Source organism: Netta rufina (assembly GCF_964035555.1).
Source record: "Netta rufina genome assembly, chromosome: Z".
In the NCBI taxonomy this organism is placed as follows: Eukaryota; Metazoa; Chordata; class Aves; order Anseriformes; family Anatidae; genus Netta; species Netta rufina.
In genome coordinates, this window is record NC_140126.1 from 11,886,593 (window position 1) to 11,901,931 (window position 15,339).

The 15,339-nt window shown below is 36.9% G+C and overlaps 1 protein-coding gene across 1 annotated transcript; it reads right to left on the reverse strand.

The window, feature by feature from the left end:
- Positions 1–1,036: 1,036 nt before the first annotated feature.
- Positions 1,037–11,785, reverse strand: LOC311221265 (uncharacterized protein C5orf34 homolog; the record flags this gene model as incomplete). The annotated part of the gene is made up of 12 exons (XM_084305131.1): positions 1,037–1,230; positions 2,009–2,049; positions 2,837–2,929; positions 3,674–3,762; positions 3,880–4,050; positions 4,329–4,398; positions 4,618–4,709; positions 5,309–5,432; positions 6,815–6,916; positions 7,545–8,191; positions 11,350–11,439; positions 11,591–11,785. 12 exons carry the CDS (start codon positions 11,783–11,785, stop codon positions 1,037–1,039), a joined length of 1,908 nt encoding a protein of 635 aa, XP_084161257.1.
- Between the last annotated feature and the right edge of the window lie 3,554 nt (positions 11,786–15,339).

Genomic DNA, 15,339 nt, shown 5'->3' on the forward strand with positions numbered 1-15,339 from the left:
GCTTCAAATTTGGCCGAGGCCAATTGAACCATAAGAAAGACTCTGTCTTCTTGAGGACTTTCCACCGGGATTGTGATAAACTGCATTCCTTGGATTATTCTCTGTACAAGGAGTGTAATACAAGGAATTAAGCACAGGATTGTTAGTAGTCCCAGGATCTTTTCCCTTTCCTCCAAGTGCAATTCAATATTGGTTTTCTTTCCTCTGCTTTAACTCATCCAGATTCAAAATAGTAAAATTCACTGGATTACAGTCATCACATACATCAAATTTGATTGATAAGGGCTTACTAAAATTTGTGGTGATGAGACTTTTCCCAATTAACCTTCCTCCTTACTCCATATATCACATCCTCTTTTTCTTCCTCCTCCTCAGCCAGCCCCGCGCTGGGGTGAAGGGAGTGGGAACTGGGGCTGCAGAGAAACCCAGAGTGGTTACTGACTGGTTTTTGAGTATTCCTGATGAGATTGAGTAAAACAACAACAAAAACAACAAAACAAACAAAAACCTAATGCTGAAAGGCTAGTGACTGACCGCACATAAAACAACAACAAAAAAACCACAACAGTACTGACTAAAACCACGCCTTTTATTAGAAAACAATAGGTATAAATCTTTTGGGCAACTTTATTCAATATGGTGTCATTGGGGTGACTTTAATACTTGGTGTCAGTTTCTGGACAAAAGCATGTTTTTACCGTTAAAATGCCTCCCCCCAAGTTACCCTGGCAAGTTCTAACCAGGTTGGTCACACAAACCTCTACAAAGCTACACAACTTGAACAGACATTCATACACTCAGACGTAGCAATGTCACATCAGATCTCTCATTTACCAAGTGATGCCCCACTATTTGGCCCCTAATTTTTGCCTATCCACATTATACAACTGTGGTATTACAATAACAAATTACACATGTAATTTGTCTGGCAAGGCATTTAATTGCTGCCGTCTCATCCTTCATCCCTCTTATACTTCAAAGCCTCGTCAGACATAGCTGGGACAGCTCCTTGGAGGATACAACATATTACAGATTTTCACTTCCCAGAAGCAGCAAGCAGAGATTCAATATCTTGAATTATTTTAGATGTTTTTTCCAAAGCCTCCAAGATGCACCCTTCATTGAGTTCTTCAGTATCAGTTCTATTTTCTGTTTTTCCAACAGCAATTGTAGATGGATTGGTTTTTGCAGCTGCTGTCCTTTCTGGAACATTGCTATTATCCAATATATCTAGCATGAGTTTGTCAAGAAAAATTCAAAGCCTTCCTCCTAATAACGAGAAAAACGCTTTGCCATATCATAATCATGATTCTCCATTACAGAGGCTCACATTTCATACCACAGTAATTACATAAAACTAAAAAATGCTAATGTTTCTAGAAAATGTCTTTAACTAAGGCTTCTATTTGCCGAATAGTTAATTTAAAGGAAACTGATGTTACATTGCAAAGTTTCATAGCGTGTATGTTTTTTCATCCTAATAAAATTAAAAGTCAACATAAAGAGAGTTTTACACTGCCTTTAAAAAAAAAAAAAAAAAGCACTGCAGCACTGCATACTTTGTGAGCTGGTTGGACAATCCTGAGGTAGGTGATAAATAAGACAGTATTTTACTGCAGCAACATGCCAAAAGGCAATTGTACCATCCCTCTTTCAAGAACAGATTAGCAGATGGTTTTAGTGGAATTAATATATAATCTATTAATAGTATATATATTACATATAATAAATGGTGAACTGCAATACTCATTATGGGAATTCCTTATTTTGTTAATGATTTTATTATGTTTTGTACTCTGTTCTTATTGCTAGTGCTGTTGTAAAGGAATTGAACAAGATTAATGAGAAAACAGTGACTTAAAAAGGTGCTTTTAAGAATCAGGTAAAGCAGGAAAAAGCAGGTGAGAACAGAATAGAGAGCTTCTGATGTTCTGAAAATGCAGGTCTGGATACACAGATGAACAACAGAATATCAAAGTAAAAATCTTCACAGCTTTCAAAAGGATACAGTTAAATCTCTGTATTTTTTCAAGCTCAGCATCAGCAGACCTGTCCAAGAAAATAAAGATTTTTATAATAGTATCTAAAAAGCTTCTCAACTGTACTTTTGTACACCAGATTTTAATTTCAATTCTCAGAAATACAGAAAATTAGAAAGAGAACTCTAAGTTAAAAAAAAGCGTTTTTTTCATACTACTAGCTAATGGCTGCATTTGTTAATCATTTGTTTCTAAAAATCAAGGCTCAGCTCTAAAAATAGACTCTTTGCTGTATATTTATGTGTGTATATATAGATAACATTTTTGTTTCACCATCTACTCCATCTACTGCATCTGCTATAATGTGATAAGTGAATCTGTAATCAGATTCATATATCACATTTGTAATATCTGATTATGTAACTACATGATGTCACTAGACCTTTGGTCAGTAGCATTTATTAAGAAGGACAAATACATAACAGGTCCAGGTGTCATTTAAAAGTTCAAAGTACTATTTTGGACAGCTTGCCGTTCTGTTAAAAGTTGCCTTTCTTAGTTTAGTTTCTCATTTTCACTTTGCAAGATATTATTTCTATAACATTAATCTTATAGTAATATTTGGCAAGGTCACCATAATTCTATTTTTAGGGGAGGCAGAAGCAACATAAAATAAACTTCACCTAGAATTCAACTTACTGTACATTTTAAGTTCCAACAGAGAAATATGAAGTCACACAAAATGAAAGGATTTACAGTTTTCTTTTTGGATCCTTAGGAAATGCTGTCTATAAAATTCAGAGTTTATAGTCTTTTTGAGTTTTATTTTCAACATTATTTAGAATAAAAATGAGTACCAATTTTCTTCAGTTACAGAGTGTGCGGTATGTTCAGGAGTCTCTTTGCTTTCACTCAAACTTCTGCACCATTCTATTACTGTTGTGATGTATCTGTTAACATGAAAAAAAAGTTATTTAGATGAGAAACACACTGTTAATTCAAGATAGAAACAAACAAACAAAAAAAGCATTAAGCAATGAATCTGGATTCAGCAAAAAACATGACTAAAAGTCTAGCCTTTTCTCTATGTTTCTTTGCCCTTTTTGGATTCACACTTTTAAAAAAGAATATCCTTCATATTTAAATCTATACAGTCACAGAAAATTATAACAAAGCCATCTGATTTGAAATGAATAGTGTCCAAATGTTATTTTTTGTGTGTGCATATCTGCTTGCTGAAATGCAGCAGAGTAAGCTTCTGATGATTTGCATAATAAGACTGCAATTAGAGCAAGCAGATTAGAGAAAGCAGTCTGTAGGCAGAGGTCAATATCTGTAATAAAGCAAAAATTGGATAAAGTGCTTTTCAGCTCTAGATGCCAGCTTTATACAGCACAAAGATTTTTTTTTTGCTTACTCACTGATTTAAGTGCCAAGTTGGAGCTCTAGTTTGAGGTTGGCTGATTTTATTTTTTTTAAAGACATTACATTTCCATAACAATTATACTGGAATGACTGAATGCAGTGATCCTGAGTCATACAGTTCCTGAATCTTAGCCAGATATGTGTTTTTTATCATTATGTATTTGGGCTTTTTTTTTTTCCTCTGATATATTTCCAGTAAAAAAACATTTCTACATATAAAAGGGTTTGCTTAGAGTTCTTTACTTATAAATTATTTAAACTACTTATACCTTTCATAGATTCCAGGATGACTTATTTTTATGAGCTGCTGTACCCCATCAGGAGTAGTTAGCTTACACCAACCTACATTTTCATTTACCTTAAAAGGGAAAAAAAATAGTATTAATTTTCTGCTTTAAAGAAAAGAAAAAAAAAAAATTCCTAATAACACTTTTTAATGAAGAGTTTTAAGAGTAGTGTATAAGCCATAAGTTACCTGAATCTTTCTACAGCCAGAGCTGAAATCCCAAACCATATTCAAGGTGATTCCATCCCTAAAAGTAGCATGGACTTTATAGTCTGAGTATACAAGAAGTCTTCCAATGCTGGGAATAACCTTTTCATCCAGCAAAACAGGCAACATTTCCCGTCCGTCTGTCTCAGGTACCTAGAACCAAACAAGGACATAAAAAAGAGGAAATGTCACCGCTGGTTGTATCTCTCCCAAATTTTCATGTTTTTCTAGACCATAAGCAGCTCTCTTTATCATGCAATTCACTGTTTTCTGCTTCACCAATTTACCTTAACAGTCTGTGGTGATGGTTCTCAGTTATATACCTTTTCATCTTTGCCTAAGATTTTTCCCTCTAGAATTGGTCCTACTCCCTATAGCACATTCAGTCATCTTTGTAACATGGGAAAATTTATAAATCTTCAGCTACATACCATCTTCCAGCAGCAGAGATGATAGTTATGAATTAATGATAGTTTTGTCTTGTAGCAGTACTGAAGCATTCTGAGGAAAAAACGTATTAAATATTAAGAATTTTGTCCTTACTTTATTATCTCCTACACAGCTGTGATCTTTGTTCTGTAAGTTACAGATGCCACCAGTGATATAATAAATTTGCTTAATTTTCATATGTAATAATAAGTATCACATGTAATTTTAATTACTGTCCTTTCACAGTTAGAGGAGTTAATATAACAACAATGAAGGAGAAAAATAAGTTACTTGGTTGCCTGAGTAATGATGGAGGATATAGAGTATGGACTTCCTGGTACATCAGGAGGAAGACTGTTTACTGAATACATCTTCTCTTCTCTCTGCAGTAAACAGCAGAAGAAACAGTAGTTATTTATAGGTACTGTAACATGACAAAACTATTTATAATCTTGAAAGAGATGAAATTTCTGACCTCCCAGACAACTCTAACCACATTTAAATTCATCGCGGAAGACAGGTATCTCCTTTAAAAGCTAAAACAAATACACAAACAAAAAATGCAGTTGTATCTATCCCTTAAGTCTAAGACACATTCACAGTTTTCATACACTCAGCATGGACCAATAGGTTATTTTATCAGAGAGTATCGTTCATTACTGAGTAACTAAGTTTTACTACAAGTTAGAGGCCAGGTTCAAAAGGTGCAGCATTGATCCTTTATACTGCTTTAAAAATACAAATATCCAAGAAAAAAACATTGAAATTAGCACACACAACTCAATAAACTTAAAAGAAAAAAAAATAAAGTTAAGAAAGAGAAGTGGAATAACAGCGATGCTAAAAAAACTAATCACTCGAAAGCAAAGTAGAATCACCTGAATAAGGAGTCTTGACTTTAGACTACATATCCAAATGTCTTAAAACACAGCTGCTAAATTGAAGGAATTCTGAACATATTTTTAAACAGTTTTATTCCTACCTTGTTTGTTCCTTTCTGGATTGCATAATGCACGAAGTAGTTTCCCAAAAAAGCTCCTTCAGACTTCAAATATGATTCATCACCAGGATAAATTTCTGCAATGTTTCTTTTGCCATGGATAAATCTAAGAGAAATAAGAAGACTTTTAACAAGTATTTAAAATGCTGTATCACTAGACAGTACAGAATAAAGCACTAAACATATTTTCAACAACTCTCAAAGGAAAAACTTTATACTGTTTCACAAACAGTAGGGCACACCAATTATTTTTTTGATTATTAGCATTACCAAGCCACTTTTGCAGGGTGGAGGTGGGGACAGGATTAGCATGTTCAGAAGGAGAGCCTTGTGTTGAGGTAGGTATCTCACAAAAGATGTTCAATGCCCATTCCACTGAACACAAAATATACCAATGCAAAAGAAGGAAAAGATATTATTTTCAGGGGACCAGCCCTCACAGGTGTGCACAGAAAAAAAAAAAAAAAAAAAAAAAAGCTGTAGAAATGAATGCTTCCTAAACAACCAAAGTCTTCATTTCTGCTGCACCTGTGTTTTTTTGTTTTTGTTTCTGGTTTTTGTTTTGTTTTGTTTAAGATTGCCAGTCTTTTTCTTGTGATCTTGGAGCATTACGCTTATTTAATGACTCAGTTCTGCACCATGTGGTCAGATGCCTAAACTTCAGTAATGGGACTTTAAATATTACTGGGCCTTGTAAGACTAAGTATGGCTACTCACCATACTTCCAAATAAATAAGTTTATTATTATATATAACTGAAAACACTGACAAAAATTTTGTTCAGATTAGATAAAAATTTAGGCAATCAACTGAAAAAAAAAAACACAGAGCGTATGGGAGAAAGATGAAAGCTTTAAAGACTGATTATATTTTTATCAAAAACTTTTGAATGCTGATAGTGACTGTGGCCCTTTCAAAGTTTGTATAACAGATTTGCAGAGCCTACTTTACAAAATTCTTATTTAAATACAAACAAACCAAAACATACAGGCAAGCTGATTTTCCAGGAAAATCCACAGTAGAGTTTAGCTGCTTGTAACATGGGAATTACACAGGTCACCAAGACAAGCATTTCTAAACGTGAAATCTTTAGCATCAATAGAAGTGATGTAATTTGCCAAAACAACAACAAAAAAAAGGCACTATAATTGTCAATGAAGTCTGTGGAAGTTACAGTTCTCTATTTAAGTCTCTTAAGAAATCTGACCACTTCTTTAAAAGCCTTAAGTATGATTTCAAAATCTTTGTTTCAGGCATACCTGCTTTCAGACCTGGAACTACAATGTATTAGAGAATGTGAAGCAAATTTTAAGCTCTGTCTTTAAGCTCTAAGAACAAACAAATGGCAGCCATTAATAGAATCTTCCATAAAGATTGTATACATCCTCTAAAGGAATGGTAAAGGGACAAAGTAAGACATTTTATCTTGAAGTTTAATTCCCATACAAATGAAGTCTTTCAAAAATGAAATGCATGACTTCCTACATACCTATAAAAAATACCTTCGCACCATACAATTTCAATTAGCTGAGGGTATGAATACATTCCAGACTCTTCCTTCTTTTGTAGAAAAAAGTCACAGAAACTCCACCTGTATAAAATACAGTAAGAGCTTCAGTAAGATTGAATGTGTTTTTTTTTTTTTTTTTCTTGGCTGGTAATTATTTCTGTATCCTAAACAAAAATATTTTTCTATACCAAAACAGATGCATGCACAACTACTCAAAAGAAAACAGGCCATGTATTTCCAATGTCCTCTAGTTCCTAGGATACCTAACTAGTAACTAGTTCCTAGTTACCAAATTTATTTTCTCAAACCTACAATTATTTTTTCAACTATTTTTAGCAGGGCTGACAAAGAATATATGTCATTGTCCCACTTCAGAAGTATCATCTATTCAGAACCGAAACAAAAACAGAAACTCTAATCCCAGCACGGTGTTCTTTTTCAGTACTCTCTTTTTCATTTACATAGCATATCAGAAATATTTTTTGTTTGTTTGTTTGTTTTTTTCCTCTGGACTAATGAGTTTTTACTTTTTGACAGTAGGATAAAGAATGTTGGTTTCACAAATTTCATATTTCAAGAAGCTGATAACAAAATAGGTTATGATGATATTTTTTATTTCTTATAGTTAGATTTCAGTTATTTTGCTAAAGGTTGAAGTTCAGAATTGTAGACATATGTTAACAACTAAAATGCAAACAGTTTAAATTACCTGTGTAAATGTGGTGCTCTGCAGCTTAGTGGCAAAGCTGTAGGCAAACGAGATACTGTTGAACATGCTTTGGGGTCTATTAAAACATCTGCTCCTATAGATGTATGGTCATTTCCCTCACATGTTTTCATTTCAGTCTTAACAGTATGTAAGTTATAGCACATTAATGCCAAAGACAAAGGGTATTTCCATTCTTCTGGGTATGAGGAAACAGACCAACACTGTGTAACCCATGTGTATTCATAAGAACAGTTTGTGTAAAACATAGGAACTCTATCTCTGTCTTTTTGGTCCTTTGGTTTGGTTGGTTCTCTGTATTTTCCTTCAGCACTGCCATGTTCATTCTTTCTATATTCTGCTTTCGTTTGTCTTGATGATGTTTCTGGAAGAGAATTTTTACTTGATTTTCCATACTGATCTTCATTTTGATAGTTGCTGTTCTTTTGAGAGGAATGTGAATATGCTGCAGATGGTTGGCTGACTTTGCATAAGAACTCCACAGTAAATTCTTTCTGCAATCCTGACAGGTAAAGGTGGGCATAACCATCTAATGATGATATCTTCACATTGCCATTCTTCATACATCTTGTCAGGTCAGCAGTAACAGGGTCAGGCCATCTAACTTCTAAGACATCACTGAAAAGAATCTAATACAAGAAAAAGGGTTGAAATGTGCTTCAAAATAAAACTTACATGCTTACCAGAAATTACAATGGAGGGATTGTGAGTTTTTTGAAATAATTCATGTCTTCTGCATGCTGATGTATGGCATGAAACATTAGTCTCTATTTATTTGCACACGTGAACTCAGAATATCTATCATTCAAATCATTTTCCTCCTGTTCTAACAGGATTATTTCTAGCAATATGCTTATAATTTAATACCCATTCATAAACCAGAAAGATGCATGGCCAACTGACCAGGCATAACTGCCCACTGACAGCTATTTCAAACTTGTTAAGAAACACTGAAGAGAAAGCTCAAGATCAGGAAATGATCAATATCGTTATACTGATCATATCTGTTATCAGTGGAATTCATGCAAAGTCCACATTAAAATTGTGTACACTGAAATGCAATGTAGTCTGAATTCTCCTATTTATAAAATTAAGCCTGTAAAATGGCATATAATGTACCATGGCATATGCAATATGTACAATGTGCAATGGCAGATGTAATATGTTCTTAAATGAAGCAGCTGATTTTCTACAAATTGCTCCAAACAAACACTGCATCTACCTCACTCCTCAGGTTATAGCTTTAACCAAAGACGTGGTATAGCTAAATACATATAGCTAAATAAATACATATTAGCTAAATAAATATAGCTGAATTTAGAAAATGCACCGATCACATTCTGAAAGAAACAAAACAAAATAAAACTAAAAACTCAAGATAGAAAGTGTTTTTCTAGGCACCTACAAATGTTCTGCCCTAAAAGGACATGTATTTGTTTGCATTGTCATTATGCCTGATCACTGCACAGGAAATACTCTTACTCTGCTCTCATTTGGATACTCCAGGTAAAGTACTGGATCCTACATGAACAAAGAAATGCAAACCCACTTCAAATAAGGCCTGAAAAACTCTCTTAGCAGAAGAGTATTCATTCAGTTTAATCAGCTTTGTCCCACCTGACTGTTTGCTGTTTCAGCTGGGACAGAGTTAATTTGTTCATTGTAGCTGGCGTGATGCTGTGCTTTTGATTTAGGATGAGAATAATGCTGATAACACACCAATGTGTTAGTTGCTGCAGAGAGGTAATTTCACAGAGCCCAGAACATTTCAGCTCCTCGTGCAGCCCTGTCAGCAAGGGGACTCAGGGACCAGGAGCTGGAGGGGACACACAGGACAGCCAGCCCAGGCTAGCCAAAGCGGTGTCCCACATCGCCTGGCTTCATGCTGAACAATAAGACGGGGAGTCAGCTAGGGTGGGGGGAACAGGGACAACATGACTGCTTGGGGACTGTCTGGGCATCGGCCAGCAGGTGGCGAGCAACAGCATTATGCGTGAGTTTTGCGTATTCATTCATTCATTTCTTTCCTATTAAGCTGTCTTTACCTCAACCCATAGGTTTTACTTTGTTTTTCACCCTGATTTTCTTTCTCATCCCACTGGGGGCAGGGACAGTGAGCAAGCAGCAGTATTGTGCTGAGCCGCCTGCCAGGTTAAACCACAGCACTGATTTTAAAACCAAACCAGGATCATACTTCTGCCCAGAGTCCAATAAAAATGAAACATGGCAACACGAGTGCATTAGCAAAGTGAAAACATCTGCCAAAGGTATTTAGGGCTGGCTAAAAATTAAAATTGACCATAAAGACTTGCAAAAGGACCCTAAAAACATTCAAGGGACTGCTCAGTAAGGCTGCAGATAACTATTTAGTGGAGATAAATGGTGTGATTTAAATGAAGAAAAGAAATCCTAACTTTACATACAGAAGGATGGGCTCTGACCTGACTATTTCCACCAGGAATGAGATACTGGTGTAATGACTGACTGGTAACATACTCTTTGATATCACATACTCCAAATTTCTAGGAAATGAACTAGATATTAAAAACAAAACAAACAACATAAAAAAAAAAAAAAAAAAAAAAACAAACACAACAAAACATACAACTACTGCTGAATACATTTATGATTAAATCTGCATGTTCAAAACTACGTACAGCTCTAAGCAGTCCACTTAACTGACAGGATCCCCCTTGTCAAGCCTCCTAAAGATACAGATGGTCAGCATGGCCAAACAGAGCCTAAGTGAATGGCATTTGTTTGAATTTATGCATAAGTGAAGTAATACAGTGTAACTGTAGATGCATTTTTGTATGCAGCAGCCCTGTAAAAATAGTATCATCACTGCTAGTAACAGGTCACAGACCTTATGCTAACTGTGCCTTAAGATAACTTGTTCCAGGTCCCAGAATGGCTTGTTAGGCTCGTGACCACCTTATTATGAGACCTCGCTGTGTGTACTTGGAACTTGACAGCTGGTATCTCTTGCTATACTGTACAGCTTAAGTGTGACAAACAGCAAAGGCCTTGAAAATATTGGCACTGGTGGAAAGTAGAGGGCACAGAAAAACAAGCTGATTGTAAATTACTGGTCAGCAAGGGAGTACAACATCAGAAGCTACAAAAACACCATTCTTGCTTTAAGGAAAGCAGTTGTGGCTAAATCAAGAGGACAAGAGCCCAGCAAAAAAGCCACTTACTGTGGCTTTCAAAAGTTACTCCTCAGCATCCTGAAGCAGGTAGAGCAGGTGTAAAGTATGGTTAGGAACTGTCTAGAAACTCAGCCATGAGAAGATCCTGAACCAGAAGGTGGGAGGTTACCCACTACTGCACACAGCAGAGCATCAGCTCTGTGTACATGCATAGTGTATACATGATAGGGCTGTTAAGGTCTGACTGCTGTAAGTATGTGCTGATAGTCAATGTTTAACAAATAAACATTAGCACAAAGCGTGCTGCTAATGGAATGCCAGTCCAATCCAGGTGATTCATCAGTCTTTTAAAGAATATGAAATATCTGGGTTTTAGTCTTACTAAGACCGGGTGAAATCTGTACTGTTCAGCTGCTAAGGATATGCAGGACTAAGGACAAAAAACTAAGCAAGATTTAAAACTGTAAATTGAAACAGCAGTATTCCAAGTGAGATGACAAATGCGTGAACCAAACTGTGCACTGTCAGTTTTCAAGGCCTGTACTCGTACACACGCGTGTGCAATGCTGTAAGCCCACTTTGTCAGACTTCCAGGGCAGCTCAGTTTACAGAAGCGCTGTGTGTGTAACACTTACAGTCTTTCTTTCCGGGGATATAAGGCTTGAAGGTAAGTACGGCCGAGGGGAAAACTTGTTCCGGAAATGCAGAGCTCGTGCAACTTGTTCCTAATTAAAGACGAAGACAAAAGCAAACAGTGCCATCACAGGATCTCTGGAGGCGTTCGCACACCGAGCCCTTAGGAGGGCTGTGCAATGCCCCGCTCCTCGCGGAGGCGCCTCCCGGCCCGCTCCCCTCCCCTCCGCGGCCGCCACGTACCCTGTGGGCGCTGAGGACGAAGGCGACCCGTCGGCGGCAGGTCTCTGCCGGCTGCAGGGGGTGTGCGGCCGGGGGCAGCGCCTCCTCGTACAGGTACTCGGAGCCGCAAGGCGACAGCAAGAGGCGGGCGCCCCCCGCGCCGCGCAGCTCCACGGAGCCGTCCCCGAGCAGCGCCATCAGGCCCCACGCCGCCATGGCGACCGAGGGCGGGCGGCCCGCCGGGCGGGAAAGGCAGGGCAGGGCCGCCCAGCTCCCTCAGCGTGCACCGCCGCTTGAACTCTTTATTTATGTATTTATGTATGTATTTATTTATTTATTTAATATGGCTGTTTGGAGGTAACAGCCCCTTCGTGCGGTTCCCGCTTGCGGCCGCCACGCCCGCTGTGTTTGTGGTGGCGTTCCTGAGGCGCCGGCTTGGCAGGGGGGCTGTGAGGAAAGCCGGCACATAACACGAGAATGGCAACGGGTAGCTCTACAAACAGAGCTTATTGCTGCTTGAAGTCGTGGCTTTCGATAACGAGGGGAGAGAATGACGTGGGTTAAAATCCAGAAATGAAAATTAGCAGTGTGGATGCCCTGACTGCTTACTGGTAACTGTGCTACTTTAAGACAGGCGTCTTTCGACACCTGTGTTTGCACCGAGGACAGCTGCCTGGGGAGCTGTTGCAGCAGTACCTGCTGGTGTTCGTCCTTGCCCTTGCCCCTTCGGCCTGTAAGCGGCTGAGTAATTCATTAATTCATTTCCTCCACATGTTAACATCTCTGGAAAGTGAGGAGGCGGCTTGGGTGGATTGAGGAGGCAGGTTGCCGATCTACAACATAGCCCAAAGACAGATTACAAATAAATTATTTCTCTTGTGACTGCTGTTCTACATACATATACTGAAATCTAATCCATATACTTACTTGTAGTGGGATCTCAGCAGCCCTAGCTGAATAAAGATTTGACAGATTAATATCCCAAAGGACAATTTATAATTTAGTTTGCCTTTTTGGAAGATACATACATTACCACCACCACCCACCTTTACAGTTTAATCAAAGCTATTTTAAATAGAATGACAGTTTGCAGTTAAAGGACAATTCATTACCAATGCCTGGTTAAAGCACTAAGTAAACGTAATTCAAGATCCTTTGCCATAAAATGGCAGTCTAGATCACATGGTTCATCTTACTGTAAAAATAATTCCTTACCTTTGAAAGTACATGTTTCTTAGATCAATATGCAACCGTGGAATTGCATACAGGACAAATTTCCATCCTCTGCTGAAAAAGCAGTTACAGAGGGAAGGTCAGCTTCCAGTCAAGTGGCTACAGAAATAAGAGTGCACCGAAATAAATCTGGTTCTGTTTTTAATTACTATTTTTCTGCACTATACTTGCCTCAAGCAAGTTTCAGAGTATATTTTTAGATTATGAATTATTTTTATCCCCTTTATTGTAAAATCTAGTAGTGTAAAGATAACTGGTTTTAAAGTAAGCAAGTATAAGACTTGATAGAGATAGAACTGGACTAGGGCTCAGAAATGCAGATTCTAGTCCTGGTTGAGCTTTTAATTATTTGTATTCAATCATTTAAAACACAAATAATATTAGTTCTCTGCTCTATTTTTTTATTTATGGAAGATGCATATTTTTTTTCTGGCAATTTCAGTGCTAAGGTAGGAACCCTAAACTTGGAAGCTAGCTGTGGAAGCAGGTCAAGTAGGCTGAAGTAGAGGTGACAGAAGCAACTCAGGAATATATTTACATACACATACAGTAATGTTCTCAATGTTTGGCTGAAATGGCATTTTTCTGTACTTAAATCAACTAGTAGGAACCATGCACATAACATGGATAATTAGAACTATAATTGTGTTAAAGAGAAGCAAAGTTGCAAACTTGAACTTGCTAATTGCATAAATGAGTTCTGTGTAGAAAGGAGAGAAAGGCAGAACATTTAGAGATGAGAGAAATAAAAACAAGTATCACAATCTGGAGCACCTGTCACTAAAGCTCAGTGCCATAATGGATGCTGCTTAAAAAAAATCCTAACTATACATTATCTGTGCTATCTGATGTAACTAAGCCAGTTACTTCTGTCTGTAGTGCTACAATTACACTTAAAACCAATATTCAAAAAACTACCGATCATGTTTTTCCTAATAAAAAAGTAGGTTAGTAGCAAAAGCTCTTAGCAGACGTGAAAGGAAATTACTGAGTAAAGGTTTCTGAATATGTAACTCATTTAAAAACAAACAGCATGCAAAGTGACCCATCTTTCAGCCCAGCATAAAGTGACTAAGCGAAGTGAGATTCTCATATTAAACATTTTTAACTCACAATTGATTTGTCAATAGAGGCAAATATCGTGCATACTTTTCATGATGTGTGAAACTAACTGCTTAGTCGCATGCATGAACTCAAATGCAGTCTTTCTTTGCAGAACTAGTGTTTAAAAAGTTGGCTTAACTTCTCCCCTGAAGTTTAATTGCCCTGTTTTTCTGACTTCATGGGCTTGCCATTATGAAGAAAAAAAAAATAAAAATAAAATATCTTTTCAAAGGGTTTTTCATCAGAACAATAAATGAAAAGCACCATAGCACAGTGCACCACTAACTTGAAAATGCTAGTGTAGTTGAAATCATCCCTAAGCCCCCCAGACTCACCTCTGTGATACACAGAAGAGCAGTTAAAAGTGGGCAGACAAGCTGCAAAAAGTGATTGTTACAATACAAAAACGGCTTCATTGATTTGTTTCCTCATCTCATTCCATCCTCACTAATTTGTATTAGTCTCCTGTGAGATTCAAGACAAATAGGAAAGATAGTTAAAAGGTTCAAAGCAAACAGGATCTTGTTTTTCTTAATCAATAGAGGAGAGTTAAAACCATTTTCTCCTTACTGCAATGCAAGTCTACAGCTCTTACAAATGTTCATGTGCACATAGAACACCAACTTCTCCACTGTTTTGAATCAACATCCCAAAACAGAGCTTTAAATATTTTTGCTGGAAAAATAGGAAAAGCCTATTTTGCAAAACTTGATCTGAATTGTTTAAAATATACAACTCCTAATTCAAACATTTTTATACAGGATGACTTACAATATTTCTTTCTTACATCTACATCTAAGATTAACTGTCCCCAAAAGCTCACAGGATGTTTCAGGAGTTGAACTTGATGGATCCTTAGGGGTCCCTCCCAACTTGGGATATTCTGTGATTCTATCATCTAGATACATCTAGAGTCAGACTGCTACTTTTGATAGAAAGACACTAAACAAGAAATGTAAAAGTAAACATAAAAGGCAGAGCCCCTTCAAGACACTTAACTTACTATCACGCATGGGTGAATCCTTGTTCTGTGGTCATACTGTCGAGATTTTCCATTTTCAGCAATCTGTTTTCTACAAGATATTTACTTGTGAAGTAACGAAGAAAACTGACCTACATTTGAATTAAAAATTTTGTAAGAAAATTATGCACAACTTAAAGTCAGATACTTCACACAGACATTCTCTATCTGAAAATTATTTAATTTATACTTCTATTGTTTCTGGATTTTCATCCAGTGCTAATATAAATATTATGACTAGTATTGTCATTTTATGGATGTTGTGTGTCCGATCTATATTGAAAGATAATCTTCTCTGTATCTGTATACTTTAAAGAAAAAAGGAGTGTTAGAGGTAGGAAAATGAGAAGATGAATGGACCAAAACCTCTTTAAAAAAAAAAAAAGGCAAAAGAATGAAAATATACCAAAGG